The 15,898-nt window shown below is 48.6% G+C and overlaps 1 protein-coding gene across 1 annotated transcript in view; it reads right to left on the reverse strand.

Annotated features, from left to right (window-relative positions):
- LOC135203684 (transient receptor potential cation channel subfamily A member 1 homolog) overlaps positions 1-15,898 on the reverse strand; it is a 117,277-nt gene that overhangs the window by 22,244 nt on the left and 79,135 nt on the right. The window contains 2 exon segments of the mRNA XM_064233583.1: positions 11,672-11,742; positions 11,745-11,985. Coding sequence (XP_064089653.1) covers positions 11,672-11,742; positions 11,745-11,985 — 312 coding nt within the window.

Raw genomic sequence — 15,898 nt, forward strand, 5'->3', positions numbered from 1 at the left:
CACTTCTTGGTGGGAGGAATCTGAGTCTTTTTGGTGAACAGACTGGTGTTCGTCCAACCCTGGAGTGCCTCCCTGGTCGTAAGAGCAAGGGAGGGATCCAAACCTCTGTCCGATTGATCGGGGTGTGCACCGCAGGATCAATGGTCAGACCTCTGGGCCAAGTACTAAGAGAGAGGCAAGCGTATCTCTTCGTACCAGCAAGCAAGAACTTGTTCCTGTTTGCAAGAGACAATCATAAAATGATGGGTTTGTCTCAAATTGGCATCCACTTCCTCCCCCTTGTTGGAGGAAGTGGTGGATATTTACTCCTATCCCTACTGAAAGGGATAGGATGGTGCTCTATTGAGTAGCTCACCTGCATCTCTCCTTACCCAGCAGGGTGACGACCGTGTCCCTCTACCCAGAGGTAGAGGGAAGAAAAGAAAAAAGATGGGAAGAGGAGCCAGTCACACACTCATTCCTCATCCATTCTTACGGTCACACCAGGACTCGATGCTGTTCAGCCTGCGAGGGTCTGGGTTAACTACACAACGTGTTGAGCAACCACCACGGTTCCCAAGGAAAAAAGATCCAAGGAACTGTGGGCAATATCCCGAAGGTAGAAGGAGGTGCATGCGGTCCGGTTGGACCAGGCGCCTGCCTTCATTACCTGCGCCACGGAGAAGTTCTTGCGGAACGCTGGAGAGAATGATGAAGAGGCGTCCACTCATCCTGGGTGTCGAGTTTCTTCAGACAGCTCCGTCGCGCCTTCACAGGACAAGCAGCATAGCCTTCGTATCGGAGGCGGTGAAGTCCATTAGGGAGGGTATTGTGAAGGACTCGAACCAATCGTCAGTTACCGAAGGGTTCTGAGTCTTCGCTACGAAGATCGGTACGAAATCGAGCGTCACAAATCCCCATCCCTTTGTGCTTGACTTCTCAAGAGAAGTCATGCAGTTACCTAAGACGAAAAGAAGGGGATAGTCGTATGACCTATCCCTCTTCTCGACTTTGGTTATGTACAGTACTCATACTGACAAGCTATTAAGACGAAGTAATGATTGCTCTGGAACAACCGAACTAAGTCCACAGCATAGTTCGTAACTGACTCGGGCGCTCTGACAGCTGCCGACTGACTGGTTCGGAATCAGTAGAGGCAAGTTGTCCAAGCATCCGGGTAAGTCACGTGACCTTCGCCCTTTAAAGAGTTATGCTGAGAGACCAAACAAATAAAATATTTGTTAGTCACCGATGCCGGACGGCGCGGCGATGATTCTCTTAATGCATAAGCTCAAAAGGCGAAAGTCAATTGCCTTCAAAAGACCGAGGTCCCTGATGGCAAGAAAATCTCATAGACGTTGAATCTCAGCTTAAGGAGAAACAACACTATTGACGTTGAAGACGAAGGTAGGCAATGAATGCAACCTACGTCTTCCAGCTGAATCGAGAGAAGGAATCTCAAGATTCTAAACCTGTGCTTACAAATGACTGAAAACGCTGACCGCCATTTCATTGCTGTCCGGTGTGCAATGAAAGCGGGGCGTTCTTCAGTAATGAAACACAGGGGAGAGCCGCCTGAAGAACTGCTTCTCATGGGCTGAACGTTTGGAAGTAGAGCTGGCAGGTGTGGGAGTAGGCGATGTCTTTCAATACATCTGCTAATCCGGGGTGAACAATGAACAATTGCCACCTCCGAATACAAGATATTTGAGGACAAACTCAGATTCCGCAAAAATCATTCGCATTATCGATATACGATGCAGCAAGAGACTATTACAGAATTCTGTTTACCGTGCGGTAAACAGAAAGATGAGAGTCGAATAGATATCTCTGTTTAAAATTCTCGCAATACCGAAGACGATGAATACTAGCGTCACAGCAGTAGATGGTCATTCATGTATGCGAGAATCCCCGTTAATCAGAGACTTAAGTCCGTGATTGTTGGGCAGAGATACGGTTGGTATTCAATCAAAGCAGGTGAGAAAGACATAACCAACCATCCATCTCAAAGCGGCAGCTGGTACTGAAATGCCTCGGGCAATTCAATACGCAGTAGCTGGCGCGGACTCGTCCTCCTGAGTTGCCAAGTAATCCTTTCCACGAAGGAATGTGTTCGGCTAGAACCACCGAGCATAAAAAGATATGCTCGAGCAATTATATTTATGCGAAACGAATTTCGGTAAATATAAAAGCTTAAATGGTGTTGTTGTGAGACAACACCAATAAGTATATAAAATTGAAAACTGGAAACTCCTGGGAGGTTGCAGGCAACCCGAGTTGCAGTTCAATTAGAATACTTTTCGTCTAAGTCGCAATCCGTAGAATAAACCAGGATATGCGCCTACCCCTCGGACCATTCAACTGCTTAGCAGAATCATGTCGCGAGGTTTAATATACGTAGTTATATTTGTAGGATTCTGAACAACGATCTCCATCCTAAATTCTTCCTTCAAGAAAACAAAATAAGGGATTGGAGATCGACCCCTTCGGTCTCTATCAAAGGAGAGTGAAGAAGTCTTCCTCGAAGGAAAGCTTCAATGGTGAACAGAATACTAAGACAATAGTTCAAGCCAAACTGGATATTCCCCCGTCCGTTCTTCTCTATTCCAGGTTGGTCGCCTACTGTGAGATAGTCTTCTTTCAGCAGCAGTCTTCTTCCTAATGCTAGAAATTCCAGGAATTCGAGCATAGGCGAGGTTCCCGATTATCGTGTAACATATCGGGGATTCTCGTCTCGCTCACTTTGGACCGTGGTCTCGCCTAAGTGTTTGGAGATCGTAAGAAACTCTAACACTCTGAATGCGCTAGAAATTCCGTAGAATTCTAAGCAGTCTGCGAAACCCCCCCCGAATTCGTCAAACGATATCGGCTGGTGGTCCTCTCGATTCCCGTAGAAATCGAGAATGGGGCAGGATCCCTCCTCAACGACCGGGGCTTACGTCAGGTAGGACCCGAAGGTCCCCCCGGTAGCGCAGTCCCCAACGTGGAATCCTACAGAGAAATCTCTGTAGGATCCTTCCCCTTTCCCTCGTAGCCGTAAGGAGAGAGGGAATGGGGGAGGAATTGGATACTGGCTCGCCTTCCCAGTGGAACTAGCAGTTGGAGAAGAGTAGGAGCAGCCATCGCCTTGCGGCGATGGCCTCTCAGAGTCTGGGAAAACGTATCGTCAGGAGAAAACGTTTTCCCGAGGAGGGTTACGAACTCTCACTGTAGGTAAGGGTCTGCCGCCACTGTGAACGTCGTCTGGGTGGGGCTGATCGACACCTGACAGGAGAGAGCCGATACCGTCCTCCGACTCATTCCAGTCCTTGTCGAGGTCGAAACCTCTCAGGAGGACCGAAAGGAGTATTTAAATACGGTGTCCGAAGACACGTAGAAACGCGCTGTCGCAGCAGTAGGAGGTGGAAGTAGCTTGATCGACCGGCCAGAACTGAGAGAGCCTTCTTGTCCGGAGACGAGAGACTCTGGTTCAAGACAGAATCGGCAAGCTCCGATCGCGGCAAACCCACCGTCGGTTTGGGTTCCCTCTCGGGCCCCAAAACGACTCGAGCAGAGACATGGGCTCTGCTGGTGGGAGCGGCGATCCTTCCCCCAGGTCGTTGTGCTGACGAATCAGTGCAATAACCTGGGTAAAGTTACTCTGAATCTCGGAAGTTACAGCGTCTTGAGGAGTAGGACCATCCAGTCCCTCCAACAAGAGCAGCTCCCAGGACCCTCCTCCTTCAGAAGAAGGACCAGCAACAGATCCCTGACGGTTGCCTCCAATCACTTGCGCGTACGTCCTGTTGGTCCTAAGACCATACCTGGCACGTGCGGCGTCGTGACGGGATCGTGAGCGGCGATCTCTCACGATCACTCCTATATACCTCGCTCTTCCTGGCGTATGCCGAGGAAGTTGAAGGTATCAGGAGAGACAGAACTGACGCTACCCCTACCCCTCCCCCCCCTGACTGTCGCCTCCAATCACTTGCGCGTACGTCCTGGTTGGTCCTAAGACCATACGTGGCACGTGCGGCGTCGTGACGGGATCGTGAGCGGCGCACCTCTCACGATCACTCCTAGCTACCTCGCTCTTCCCGGTGTAGCCCGAGGAAGTTGAAGGTAGTGGAGAGACAGACCTGACGCTCCCCCCCCGCTCGCTGGCAGGACCAGCGTACGTGGGGGGCTGCAGCCGATCACCAACCCGCGGTGGGGATCGATCTGCAGGCCTGGCCGTGCCGCTCACCTGTGGCGAGCGGCTCGACTGAGCACGTCGACCCGGTCCCCGGCCCGTGCGTTCAGACGAGCTGCTGCTGGTCACCGTATCCGCCCGGTCCCTGTGGGAGCGGCGGTCAGGTGACCTGCAGAGCTCACTTTCGCCGTGAGACCGGTGAGCGTCCTCGCGGCACGTCAAACCGCTGGTACCAGCCGAGGCTGGTACCGTCGGTCGAGGGGACCTGGGGGACCTCTTCCCAGCCTCACCCGTGGCCGGTCAGAGACCGTCACGTCCACTCCCGAGGTACCGGCTGGTCGCTGCGAGAGCGGCCGCTGGCCTGGCGAGAGTCACCTGAGCGGCTCTCGACAGTCTTCTGCTCCGTGCCTCGGTCATGACGCTGAGCGAACTCAGGCGTCTTAACTTTGGCTGCACGGTCACCCGAAGGAGACCGTACACTCGGAACTTCTCACGGACGAGAAACCGAGCCGGTACCTGGCTTAGCAGCAGAGCTGCCAAGACCAGGCGAGGGTGTACCAGCGGTAGCCAGCACATTCCCTTGGTCCCCGTCTTCTTCTTCTTCTCAGAAGGGGAGACGGGCCCGTTCCCGAAGGAACAGGAGGACCAGCAGAAGAACCCCCCGTCACACCGGAGTGTGACGAGCCCTTCGAAGTTCCCGAAGGAGTCTTCTTAAGGGGAATAATATAACAAAACCCGGTTACCAGCTGGTCGCTGCGAGAGTGGCCGCTGGCCTGGCGAGAGTCACCTGAGCGGTTCTCGCCAGCCTTCTGCTCCGTGCCGTGGTCTTGGCGCCGAGCGAACTCTGGCGCCGAAACTTTGGCTGCACGGGTCTCCCGAGGGAGAGCGTACACTCGGGATCTCCCGCGAATGAGAGACCGAGCCGGAACCTGGCGTAGCGGCATCGCCGCTAGCACCAGGCGAGGAAGTACCAGAGCTAACCGATACTCCTCTGGTCCCCGTCTATCTCTCCTTACGGAAGGGGGAGACGGGCCCCGCCCCCTCCCGAAGGAGCAGGAGGACCAGCAGAAGGACCCCCCGTCCCACCGAGGTGGGACGGGCCCTTAGAAGTTCCCGAAGGAGACTTCTTAGGGGGGGGAGGCAGCCTTCTTCTTCTTCGGCTTATGGGCCTTAGAAGTCGAAGGGGAAGAGGCAGCAACAGACGAAGACGAAGATGACACCTTCCTCTTTCTTCGTCAGCTCACGCAGGACAGTCGTCAGGTCCTCCATCCAGGCGGAGTCGGGGGCCTATTGCCGAAGCAACACGGCCGACTGCACCTGTCCGGAAGGACCTGGGACTGGGGAAGACACACCATGGGCAGGACCAGCATGGACAGGCGCAGGAACCAGGAGCGACAGGAACAGCAACCAGCTCAGGAGCGGCAGGAACAGCGCAGCCGCGAAACAACAGAACCGTGGTAACACAGAACGGGACAGCCAAGCCAGTAGCGGGGGGGGGGGGGAAAAAACCACATCAGCGGACAGGTACGGCAGGCCCAGCCATCGCCTCGTAGAATCATCGGCAGCCAGCGGGACCTGGTACTGGCGGCCGTCCAGGGGCGAGCTGCTGGAACAGCGGAGTCTGGGGCAGGCAACACGAAGAAAACACAGGCGGCGGCGGCATACCCCTCCTCGGTACGGCAGGCGACCGGCCCTAGAAGCGGCAGACGGCGTCACCAACACAGCATGGGGAGTGTAGACCAGCGGGGGGAAGCAGCATAAGCGGCGTGAAGGTTGTAGTGGAGACCACTCCAAGGTCACTGCCCCAGACCTCGCTAGACGCTGCAGCAGATCGTGGATGCTAGGCACGCCCTGCAGCCGCAGTGGCCCATACCTGTCCAAGGTCGTCTCCCACGGATGTAGCACCTGCGGTAGCACAGACAGATTAGTAAGAGGGGTTCCCTCACGCACGGGGGGGGAGGCATGCCCCACCCCGAACGGAAGGAAGACCCAAAAAACAAAATACGAGGAAGCTGAGCGCGGGGGGGCAGGAAAGAAGACGAAGAATCGGATACCAAGGGAGTCGCGGGAGAGCTTTCCGACGACTTCCTGGCAGACCTTCGCTTCCCCCTACCCCCGCACAGCAGTGAAAAGTAATATGAAAATGAAACAGAATACTTGCCACTTGCGATTCACTTCATAGAACTTAAGGGGGGGAAAAAAATCAATTCCCGGTAAGAGCGGAAACTTGATCCATAATAATATGATGCTATCATAAATATATATGAAAATGAACAATACTGCACTTGCTATTTCACTTTCACAGCAATAAATCGTTAAGGATTAATTCCCGGGTAAGAGCGGAAATTGATCCAAAATTAAATTTGATGCAATTAATAAATGAAAATAATGAAAAGAAAAACTGCATTGCGAATCCACTTTCATTGCATTCTATTCATACAAAATAAGAGGCTCTTGCCGAGCGCAATAAAGCTCTCGGCAACGAACGCACAGGGCAAAAATATAATGAAAAAGAGTACTTACATCTTTAATTACACACTTTCGCCCAAAATACATGACTCGGCGCGAGTGCGCCCGCCCTCGGCACGAGACATAATTCAAGGGTTCAATTCATGAAAAGAGCGGAAATCGCCGTCTCTACGGCGATAGCTCCATGTTGATTCATAATTAAGTAATGAAAATGAAAACAGTGTACTTACAGTTTCATTTTCAAGTCAAACAAACCATTAGTAGAAAACACAATATAAACAAAGCATACGACGATGGAAGAGGGCAGAGAGCGATGACGAACACGTCCTTCACCACCCGCGGCCGAAAGCAAAAGTGATTCTTCACCTCTCCGGGGCGGGCGCGCGGACGATCGGACAAGCAGTTAACTACCGTTTCTCCCCTTGTTCGAAGCTTACGACCGTCCCAGCTGCCGCTAGTTACCTTCCTATTGTTTAAAGGACCGGAGGGTGGGTTTGTATTACGTTTATCGGAACAATGAACTGTTCCAACGAGGTGGAGTGGAAGCCTCCTTCCTAGGAAGAAATGAACTGTTCCAAATCGAGGATAAAAGGGGTTCCCAGAAGGGACTCATCCATTCCCTCACGGAACCATTGTTCTTTCTCTAGGAAGGTTGCTACTTTTTCCAAAGCAGCGGTTCTGTCTTTCCTGTGATGGAAATACATAAAGAAAACCCAGAGATCCATCCGAATCCCCAGATAAACAATGTTTTGCTGGGAATCATCTGGGATTTCTCGAGGTTTACTAACAGTCCCAAGGACTGTGTCAACTTCAATGTCAGATTTAAGTCCTCCAGACATCTGACTCGCGACTGTGCTCGTATCAGCCAATCGTCTAGATACAAGGAAATTCGAATCCCTTCGAGATGAAGCCAGTCCGCCACATTTTTCATCAGTCCTGTGAACACTTGAGGGGCTGTTGAGAGTCCGAAGCATAGGGCCCGAATTTGAAAAACTCTTCCTTGAGCATAAACCGGAGGTATTTCCTGAAGACGGGTGTATTGGCACGTGGAAATACGCATCCTGCAGGTCCAGGGATACCATCCAGTCCCTGGACGAAGGGCTGCTAAAACCGAGGATGTCGTCTCCATCGTGAACTTCCTCTTTGCTACGAACACGTTCAGGGCGCTCACGTCCAGAACTGGCCTCCAACCATCCTGAACTTTTCGGAACCAAGAACGGCGATTGTAAAACCCCTGAGAAGAGAGATCTTTACGCCTCTATGGCTTCCTTGTAAAGCATCTGCTCCACGAGATGTAGAAGGGCTTGTTTCTTGACAGAGTCCTTGTAATTTGCTGTCAACTCCCTTGGAGTTGTAGTCAAGGGAGGTTTTTCCCGCGAGGGGATTAAGTATCCTTTCTTTAGGATGGATAGGGACCAGGCATCGGCACCTTTCTGTGCCCAAGTTTGTAAAAGTTTAGAAGCCTGGCACCCACTTTTGTCTGGAGGACAGCAGTCTCATTGGTTCTTGACGAACGGCCTTCGAGAAGACCTTCCTCTCTTCTCCGATCGTCTACTTCTAAGAGAGGATATAGGGGCGGACCTTCCCCGAAAGGGCTGCTGGAAGGGAAACTTTTCTTCTCCTTCTTCGTTACCTGAAACAGCAGGTTTTAAGCCTTTTAGCCGACTGGACCAACAGGTCCTGTGTGGCCTTTTCTGATAAGGTCCTCGAAATAAATATCCTTCACGATTTCCTGAGGAAAGAGGTGACTAGAAGAGGGGCGCGTACAAAAGGGAGGATCTCTGAAGAGGCGAAACAGATTTCATTAAGAAGGAGCTAAACACTGCCCTCTTCTTCAAAATACAGGATACCAAAAAGGGATGCAACCTCATGGAGCCATCCTATAACCGCCTGTCTAGGCAAGTTAACACGCTACCCAACTCCTCCATGCTAACGAAGTCTGGGTCTGAGACTTCTTGGCTAATGCTCCTAAAGCCCAGTCCATAAACAAAATTAAAGACTTCAAGTCTTGAACAGGCCCTTGATGAGATGGATCTACCTCACACATCCCCCAAGAGGCTTTTGCAGATTGCAGAGAGCGTTGTCTTGACGAATCCACCAGGGCGGAAAAGTCAGCGTCTGAGGACGAAGGGAGTCCAGGCCCATCGGCTCCTTGGTGTCATACCACATACCCGGTTTTGGTTTTCCCGTCAGCTTGGAAGGAGGACAGCGAATACAGTCTTCCCCGCTTCCTTTCTCGATCTGAGGCCAGCTCTCAAGACTCTTAAGAGACTTTCTCATAGAAAGAGTAGGGGTCATCCTGACGAAGGAGGGGGACTTCGACAGTTTCGTACTGGATAACAAAGACCCTGGAGAAGGGGGATCCGACGGGCATAGAGTGTCTCCAAACACTTTGCAACAGAAGAGAAGCTAGTCTCTTTATAGTCAGAAACTCCTGCATCTTTGGGGATTTCTTCTTCCGAAACTTCTTCCAACGGAGCTTGCCGGAGAAGAGGGCTTCCAGGAGAAAGTCTTTATGAGGAGAACACATTCTTCCCTTTCCTGGAGTTCGATCCGGAGAAAGAAGCCTCTTTCTCTCACGATTCCTATCTGAAGGAGAGTCAAGATCCACTTGTTGGATATTATCCGAATACTTGCTCCTATCCTCCTTCCTGCATGCGTCCTGGAGTTTCCTAGTTTCTAGGAGCTTGACAGGAGAGGTGCTTGTGTGAGGCCTATGGAGCTCCCCTATACTCGGGCTTCTGATCTGCTCCTTGCGCCTGCCAGGAGAGGCGCTTGCGTCCTGGATAAGGCGCCTGTGAGGCGAAGAGCACCTGCGAGGAGAAAGGAGAACGCCTTGTTCCTGGCGCCAAGAAGGAGAGGCGCTTGTGTCCTGGTGAGGGCGCCTGGAAGGCGAAGAGCGCCTGCGAGGAGAAAGGAGAAACTCCTTGCTCTGTCGCCAGTAGAAGAGGCGCTTGCGTCTGGTGGTGAATGCGCCTAGAAGCGAATAGCTCCTTTGATCCTACGTCCAGAAGGAGAGGCGCTTGATTCTCTCCTAGACCTCCTGGGAGGAGAAGAGCACTTTTCAAAATCTTTGGTGCCTACTCGGCGAGACTCCCTTGAGTCCTTAGAAGGATATCTATAAGATCCTAAAGGCCTCCTCCCATTTCTGGGCACTGCCAGGAGATTGGTTGTTTTTCCTTCGAAGATCGTCCCGGAGGATGAACAAATGCTCCTACCCTTCTTGAGGAGCTCTGAAAAGAGAGGGGGCTATCTTCTCTCCCCGGATGGGCTTAGACGAACGAATTCTCTCACGAGAGATCCGCGAATAATCAGACAGAAGGAGGCTCTCAGGCTCCTGGTACTTGTCAGGAGAGGCGCAAGCGCCTCGAGAAAAACTCCTGGGAGAACTCTTCCTCGAAGGGAGTTTTCGATCAGCGCGCTTAGAAGGAGAGGACATACGATTCAGGTCGTAAGCAATTGAAGAAGGTTTCACTGGGGACGAAAACCTTTCAGGCGAGGAGCGTCTGCTGGCGCCAGAGCGCCTACTATCTGAGGCTCTCCTAACTGAACTCTTGATGGGAAGAGAAACGTCTTTCTTCCGAGAAGAGCCTTCTGAAAGACTCATACCAAGGCGGACAACTGCTGCTGGAGTCCTACCAAAACTTCCTTCGTCTTATAAGCAAAACCTTCCGGAGAAGAGTCAGGAGATCTCGGAGCTCTCTTCTTACGAGCAGGAGAATACTCCGGAAAAGTTCAGGACTGGAATGCAAAGTTTTCGCTTTGCTGGCGTCTTCCAGGCTCTCTTAAGAGGGCGCGACTTAGAGGCAGAACTCCATCCTCTTCTTGGAGACGACGAGTCTGAGTCAGAAAAGCACTTCCTGAGGATGCTTTTGCAATAGCTGTTCCTTGGCAGCCTGGGAAGCGGCTACAGGATCTGCCGAAGGGACGCCTGACCGTTGGAATACTCTACATCCCCCTTGCAGCTTTCGACATTTCCTCCTTCCTTGGTCACGGGAGTCTGAAAGAGGTCTAGGCCTAGGAGCAATGCGGAGTCGGTCAAGAACGCCCCCTCCACTTCACTGGGGACACTGCACAAATCACTGCACACGTCACTGCGCTTACCTGTATCCTTCATCGCTTGCAGTTGCGATTTTAAGTTGATTATGAGGCTTCTCATTGCAGCCATTTCCGTAGACGCATCCACAGGTTCGCTGCTGGGGGAAAGGGGCTGAAACCAAACTATGAGCAGGAGAATTAACAGAAGAGTTAGGAGCTACTTCTGCTCAATAGAGCAGATCTACTCGAGCTTCTGATGGAAGCCCTCCTATCTCTGTCTTTCTTCAAGTTTTCCTTACAATAAGCAGCCAAGTTCTTCCATTCAACCTCCGTTCTCAAACTCTCCAACCAAATTCAAGACAGGTATTAGTTGCAGAACAATCATTCCCCCTACATTTTTTACAGACCATGTGAGGATCCACCGAAGCTTTCGGTAGCCTCACCTACATTCCTCTTTTTCGTACACACTCTAAATACAGTACCACGTCAGACATTTTAAAGAGTATCCAATCTAAAATAAAAAAAAAACGGTCCACGATAAGCGTATGCCAAAGCCAAAGATCAATATACATCACCAAAGGTCAAACAGATAATCCTCGGACAACGAAAAGATTCTAAGCAGGAGGTACCAACAAAAAAAACTTTGTTGTTGCTACCGGCGACAGAAAAAAATCTGATTAGAAAACGGAATGGTTCCTAGTCCCGCCACCCAGCGGACGGGAGTGGGCTTGTCACCTGACCTACCTGTCGCTTGTGCCGGCGAGTTTTGAATTCTGTCGGACGTCAGAGACTATAGCTAAGTAAGATATCTGCCGAGGAAGTTGCATGTACAAAAAACATAAAATTTTGTTACAATATCAAAATTTTTACCTATGAATTTACAGCAAGTTTCAACAGGATAAAAATTTTAAAATGTCCAGTTTTGTCACATGGCATTTTGTACTTTATGTATAGTACAAAGTGTTATGCCTTTATACTTTATAGAGTTTAATGTAGAAGCATACTGTAATGTACCTGGCAAATTTCATCCACTTATGCTTAACCAGAGTTACAGATACAGGGTGAGCAAGAAGGTTTAGACGTTTTTATGTTTGACCATCAACATCAGAGGATGGTTTTCTTTAAGTTCCCTGGCATCATTTGTGTACGGAATGACTTCATCCAGCAACATCCCAACGTCATCAAAAGGACTGTCCAGAAATGAAGACGAGACAGAGTCTATGTCAGATCCCTGTAAACCTGTTGCGTAAGTGTCATCAACAAGTTCAAAATTGAAAACCACTTCGAATTTCTTGTCATCCGAGTCCTTTCCATTGGTACTTGAACATCTGGAATTTAAGAGAATTCAGTTAAAACATTTAAGACTAGGTATACATCAATTCACATTTACACAAACTTCATCTATAAATGTTAACAAGTTAAAAGTTGAAAAATACTTTTCTGGGCTCAGCCGTGTCGCTCCCGTGAAAATATGTCTGCTTTAGCACTATTTCTAGTAAAATATTTGCTATACCAGAGAACTGGCTAAATTGGACATGTCAGACCCTCTGACCTCGCTCACCTATATAAAAGGTGTCGGTATAAAACTGGGGCGAGTGTTAAACACTACCACAGCAACCCCTCCAATTAGCCTTTTGCCTCCCATCAAAAGACCCTAAATAGGGAGCCGACCCATAGGTCACACCTAGCTACCCCCGTTGAAAAGGCGGCTGTGAAACGTCATACTTTTTCGATAGCCATTCCGTGTTCACACGTTCGATATTACATATTTGTTCTTTATTTTTATTCTGGTTACGGATCGTCATCTACCTCTTCACCAAGTTAAGTAACCTGGTTCCGCCCCTTTTTCAATATTTAGGGAGTGAATTTGCCTATCGTTTTGCCTTTATTTAGGATTTTATTAGGCGTCACTTTTAATAGGGGGCGGGCGGCAAGTCCCCGCCTTTATACGGCTTAAACCTTGAATTGTACCGATTTACGCTTGAATTGTACCGACTTCGAGTAGTCTTCCTCTCTGCTTGTAACATGTGATATTTCAGTACATTTATGTATGTATATATGTATATATATATGTATATATATTATATGTATGTATATATATTTTTTATTTATTCTTGGGTGGCAGTTTTTTTTAGGTCGATCCGATTTTCCATTTATGTTGTATTATTTTTCAATTATTTTCACGTTTTTTCACGGGGGTCTTCTTTCGAGCACTTTCTTTTGTTTCGTGCTTCGCCGTTTATCCACCGTCCTATTTTCATTCAAGAATTTTCCCTTTTTCCCTTTTTTTCTTTTCGTCAGCTTGCCGTTTCTATCGTTTTTGTCAGTAAGCAAGTAGTTTTTTCCCCTTTTGCGCCACTGTATCGAGTGGCCTTCATTTGCGGTTTTATATTTTACGACAGTTTATTTTCATTTCCCCCCCGTGTTAAAAAGCATGATTTTTCTTTTAGCTTTAAGTAATTGATTTTATTTTGTCTATGTATATTTTTGGATAATTAGGTCGGTTAGCCTACATAGGCTATGGCCTGCGTTTTTCCCCTCGTAATCTTTTATTTGCGAGATACGCTGATCACGTGGATCGTCACCCCATCAGCACCCTCCTTCCCTCCCCCTCAGTGGGCCCCCAGTAGTTGGGTGCTCCTCTCGCCTCGGTTGTCCCGCTGACAGCCGTTCCCATCAGCAGAGGGGGGGGTGTAGAGGGTCCTCCAGGACCTTAGGTTGGTGGGTGTCGATTCTTCAGCCGACCGCCTCCGGAGTTGTTGATTGCTTTGCGTATCAGCCTCGGCTTCCGTGGAGTTGTTGCGCTCTGCTTCTTTCAGCTTCCGGAGCTTACATCCCATCCGCCTAAAACATTCCCTCTCCGCATAAGGCGGATTTAGATTCAGGCCTCTCCGGTAGTCGTTGAGGGCTATGTTTACGGAAGTTTCTCTTCCGTAGGCGGAGATATTATTTTTTTATTTTATATTCTCCCTTTTATTTTCTTTTCTTTTTTGCACGGAACTTGCGAGTTTCATGTGCCCGTCCCGGGTTACTTCGTGTACCACCCCACTCCGGGTATACAGCTCCGGGTGGTTTTAAATTATTATAGTCCCCGGGACGTAAATATATATAATATATATACATATATATATGTTTATATATATATTATTTTCCTTTCTTTTGCCACGGAACTTGCGAGTTCATGTGGCCGTTTTTTTCCCGGGTTACTTCGTGTACCCCCCACTCCGGGGTCATACAGCTCCGGGTGGTTTTAAATTATTATAATCCCCGGACATAAATATATGAATATATATATACATATATATTTTTTATATATATATTATTTCAGTTCGGCATGCTCCCGGCATATGACATTATTATCATAATAATCCTATAAGTTTGTGCAAGTTGTTCTCATATATTATTGCACTTACAGGCCACTCAGTGTCTGGTTGCCGATCTACAGGATCTGTGCAACCATGATGTTTGCCGAACCATGCCCCGTGCGCAGTATTGCTTACGTTCCGTAGTCTGGCATCACGTAAACGGCTTTTGCCTGCTACGACTTGTACAACAGGTTACCTGTTTTCGATAAGTTACCGCACTGCTTGTTCATACATATTGTGATGGAATTATATTACACTACTTGGATTAGTGTTAAAAAAAAAAAAAAACAATGAAATAAAATAAAAAAAAATAAATAAATAAATAAAACAATAATAATAATAATAATATAAAATAAATAAATAGATAAAACTAAATAAACAATTTAAAATAAAATAAATAACTAAATAATATCAAATAAATTACTATATAAATAAATAATATTAAAATTTCTGTAAAATTAAATTACATTAATTAATCAACATATGTAAGCATAATGTTCAAGATTTTTACTCGAAATTGACACATTCCTTGCATTACAGACAGAGCAGTCTGTTAAGCATGCTGCACTCTCCCAACCCTCAGGTCTGGGTTGGAGTTTTTGGGACAGAAGTAGGGGTAGCTAAGCCTTTTTATGCTACCTCAAGATATGGCAGCCTCCCCCCAGCCGGGAAAGCTGCCCGGATACGTTGACCCAAAAAGTCGCAGCACCAATTATCAAATAAATTCAAGATTCAGTTATGGAACAGCAAGAGGCAGAATTGCCAGACCTTGGTTTGGGAAGAAGTCTCACTTGAACTAGTGAGGATTTGCCCATTACACTATATGGTTACAGGTAACAGTGTTTAATGACGGCTAGCCTAGTTGGTCACCGGGTCTTTCCTCGAGTGACTCTGATTCTTCCTCTCCCTTTACTCCAAATTCCTTCATGGGTTTTTCACAGGAGGTTTGCCCCCTCCCAGGTCGCATTCCTTCTCTGTGATTCCTAGATTAAAGAGAAAACCTTCGGGTAAAACCTGCTTAAAAGCCAATCAGACACAAAGCCTAGGCCTGGGCAGGTTCCAGAGGTTCATACACATTTATAAACCTAGGATAGATCCAAGGCCTCAAGGAGAGAAATCTTCCCATTGCCCCTCAAGTCCCATCCCTGCAACGTCTAGAGGTCGGATACTCATAAGGTACCGTAGGGAGCGCTGGAAGGTTCCCCTTTAGTCGGCAAAGACCTGTTCAACACGAATATTTTAAATCAGGCCAGTAGTCTTGCTAGCTTAGTCAGTTCAGTCGCAGCAAGGTTTGAAAGGGTGTTTTTAAAAACGTTTACGTGCACAGGACTCCCTGATTGCAGGTCTCAAGACAGGAGTCGGCAGTTTCCGGCACCTCCTAGTAATTTTGGTGCAAGGTCAGAGCATGCCTGACGGGGTCCACGTTTCCCATCCGTTCCACCCTGGTGATTTTTGGAGGGTAGTGAACTTCGCTCCGTTTGTCAGCGGGATGTTGACTGTAGAAGGTTGTGGTACACATAGACTCGAGGATTTCTAGTTATTTCCCCGAAAAGGTATGGCCACCATTTATAGCTTATGTTAGGCTTATGGAGGCAGCTTCGATTAGAAAGGACAAGGTCTCCAAGGGGACTGTTATCCTTTCTAGCAATCAAGGCTCATCAAGTATAGGTATGGAGCCTAGAAAGTGGATCTTGCTCAAATACTAAGGTAACAACATGACGGGAACTCCCTTACCTTTACATCAAAGGTAGCAGGATTTACCCCTTCAGGCAGTGACTCGGGAGAGAACCCCAGCTTAGGCGAGACAGATTCCACATCATTGCTACCCCCAAGGTAGAGAGAGTTTGTGGAAGTTTGCTGGCTACATTCTCGGCAG

The sequence above is a fragment of the Macrobrachium nipponense genome, chromosome 36, assembly GCF_015104395.2.
Source record: "Macrobrachium nipponense isolate FS-2020 chromosome 36, ASM1510439v2, whole genome shotgun sequence".
Lineage (NCBI taxonomy): Eukaryota > Metazoa > Arthropoda > Malacostraca > Decapoda > Palaemonidae > Macrobrachium > Macrobrachium nipponense.